General features: G+C 43.0%; 1 protein-coding gene across 1 annotated transcript in view; it reads left to right on the top strand.

Moving 5' to 3' along the window:
* Window positions 1-502: 502 nt before the first annotated feature.
* Window positions 503-2,510, top strand: part of LRP2BP (LRP2 binding protein) — a 23,349-nt gene continuing 21,341 nt past the window's right edge. Inside the window, exons 1-2 of the mRNA XM_012000176.1 lie at window positions 503-623; window positions 1,662-1,774. Coding sequence (XP_011855566.1) covers window positions 518-623; window positions 1,662-1,774 — 219 coding nt within the window. The 5' untranslated portion in view covers window positions 503-517. The remainder of the gene's footprint in view (window positions 624-1,661; window positions 1,775-2,510) is intronic.

Below are 2,510 nucleotides of genomic sequence, written 5' to 3'. Positions count from 1 at the left end.
CATGGCAATCCGATACAGACAGGAAGATAAAACTGAACACAGCTAAAATAAAGTGTATTCCCAGGTAAAATAGACACGTGCTTTAATTTGAAATGGATTCGTCCGATGAGTGTCAGTTACAAGGGCACAGAAGGTACCGGTGCAGAAGAGCTGTCTCTGTGGGCAGTGTCACAGGTCCCCTAAGGGGCAATGCTTGTGCTGGGCGACATGACCCATCTTAATGTATAAACCCATAGCCAGACAGGACGTGCAAACGGGTCTCATGGTGAATGCCATGCTGTGGAAGATGACACGGAGAATGGCTGTCTCTCAGCTGGGGAGGGTCTTGGTGTCCTAGGAAAGAATGTTCACGTCCTAGAGTCGGTGGTTGGTGTTCTATCTAGGCGATGAGGGAAGGATGCTTTTCATAATGAGCGCCTGGTGGGAATAGAGTCTGTTTTTGCACTTTGCTGGAGGAAGACGTTTCTACCACCTTATTTTTTGTTCTTGCTTACAGAATACACATTGTGGAAAAAGGATGAAGTTGACCAGTGAAAAGTTGCCCAAGAACCCCTTTTATGCCTCCATATCTCAATATGCTGCTAAAAACCAAAAATCCTTCCAATGGAAAAAGGAAAAGACTGGTACGAATCCTAATATTTAAGCTTCCCTTGGAAAATACTTTCACTAACAGTTCATTTTGTATGCTAGAGCAAATGAGACAAGAAAGACTGTGTTTGATTTCAAGGAAGTAGTTAATCATTACAGTCCTTTTGAGTTTTCCCACAAGAATCTGTGAAATTGCTCATTTATCTGGTAGCAAATCGTCAGTGAGGTCTCACAGATAGTTAGGTCTTGAGTTTACTCTCAGGACTTAAGGACGTGCTTCTAGAAAACACAAGCCAGATGTCATGTTTGTTAAAGAGAACAATGCCATGCTTTACTTGCAGTTATTATTTAAATACCTGATTTCCCCTATAGCCTTAAAAATATTATATTAGGGGTGGGATGCTCATTTGGTTAGAGGAGCTCTCATTAAGGCTCAAATTAAGAATTTAACTCACCTCTCCAGACGGCTTTGCCCATTGAAGACAAACCAATGCATAGACTTATACCGAGCCCTGCACTGCTACGGCTCTACTTGGCCATGAGCAGGGTTAGTGCGAAACCCATCCACAAGTATTGCTTTTTTTGTTTTTGTTTTTGAGATGGAGTTTTGCTCTTGTTGCCCAGGCTTGAGTGCAGGGATGCGATCTTGGCTCACCGCAGCCTTCGCCTGCCTGAGTCTCCCGAGTAGCTGGGATTACAGGCATGCACCACCACACCCCCCAATTTTGTAGTTTTGGTAGCGTCGGGGTTTCTCCACGTTGGTCAGACTGGTCTTGAACTCCCAACCTCAGGTGATCTGCCCGCCTTGGCCTCCCAGAGTGCTGAGATTTACAGGCGTGAGCCACCGCGCCCGGCCCGTATTGCTTCATTATACAAGGCACAGTGTTAGGTACTGTGACCATGCCCTTTTTTCAGGTAATATTTCTTCCTTGCACTAAGGAGGCCAGCTGTAGGAATGAGTACTAGAAAGAAATATTGTCAACAGTGTTAGATGGATTTTACATGATTCATTACTTCAGGAGAGAAAATTCCTATTATGCGGTTAATGGAATTCCTTACCTTTTAAACATCAGATCATTACAGCCATGCTAATTTGGTGGATAAGGCATTGCAGCTCTTGAAGAAAAGAATACTGAAAGGAGACACTCTGGCATATTTCCTGAGAGGTCAACTATATTTTGAAGAGGTATCATTTTTTGTTTATTTGTTTTCATTTCCTATAATTCTGTTGTTAGATCCTGAGACAAAAATTTCACGTAGAGTTTCTTACTGTGTTATGCTAGGGAAATTCTGTCCAATTACATAGACTATGGCTGTGGCTTTAACAGTGGGATACAGTGCTGCTAGCTTGAGGAGTTACCTGACCTTTCTTCATAAAATCCATGTCATGAAAGCCATTTATGGGAGTCATTTTAGTATAAAATCCATTTCACACTATAGATTAAAAATCAAATTTTTATATATTTGCTCAAAATATTTAATAATACAAATTATATTATCAGGCTGGGTGCGGTGGCTCACACCTGTAATCCCAGCGCTTTGGGAGGCCGAGGCAGGTGGATCACCTGAGGTCAGGAGTTGGGAGACCAGCCTCTCCAACATAGCTAAACCCCGCCTCTACTAAAAATAAAAAAGAAATAGCCAGGCATGGTGGTGCACATCTGTAATCCCAGCTACTTGGGAGACTGAGGCAGAGAATTGCTTGAACCCAGGAGGCAGAGGTTGCAGTGAGCCGAGATTGTGCCACTGCACTCCAGCCTGGGTGACAGAATGAGACTCCCTCTCAAAAAAAAAAATTATATTATCAGATATCTTCATGTTAATAATTGAAGCCCTGATTTTTATCTAGTACTTAGAGGCGGCTTTAGTTGTCCCTGGACAGCATAGGAGGAAATCGCCCTCGTTCTCCACATCTTGTTGGG

Source organism: Mandrillus leucophaeus, unplaced genomic scaffold, assembly GCF_000951045.1.
Source record: "Mandrillus leucophaeus isolate KB7577 unplaced genomic scaffold, Mleu.le_1.0 Scaffold62, whole genome shotgun sequence".
In the NCBI taxonomy this organism is placed as follows: domain Eukaryota; kingdom Metazoa; phylum Chordata; class Mammalia; order Primates; family Cercopithecidae; genus Mandrillus; species Mandrillus leucophaeus.
The sequence above is the reverse complement of the archived record's forward strand: the minus strand, read 5'-3'. Positions and strand labels throughout refer to the sequence as shown.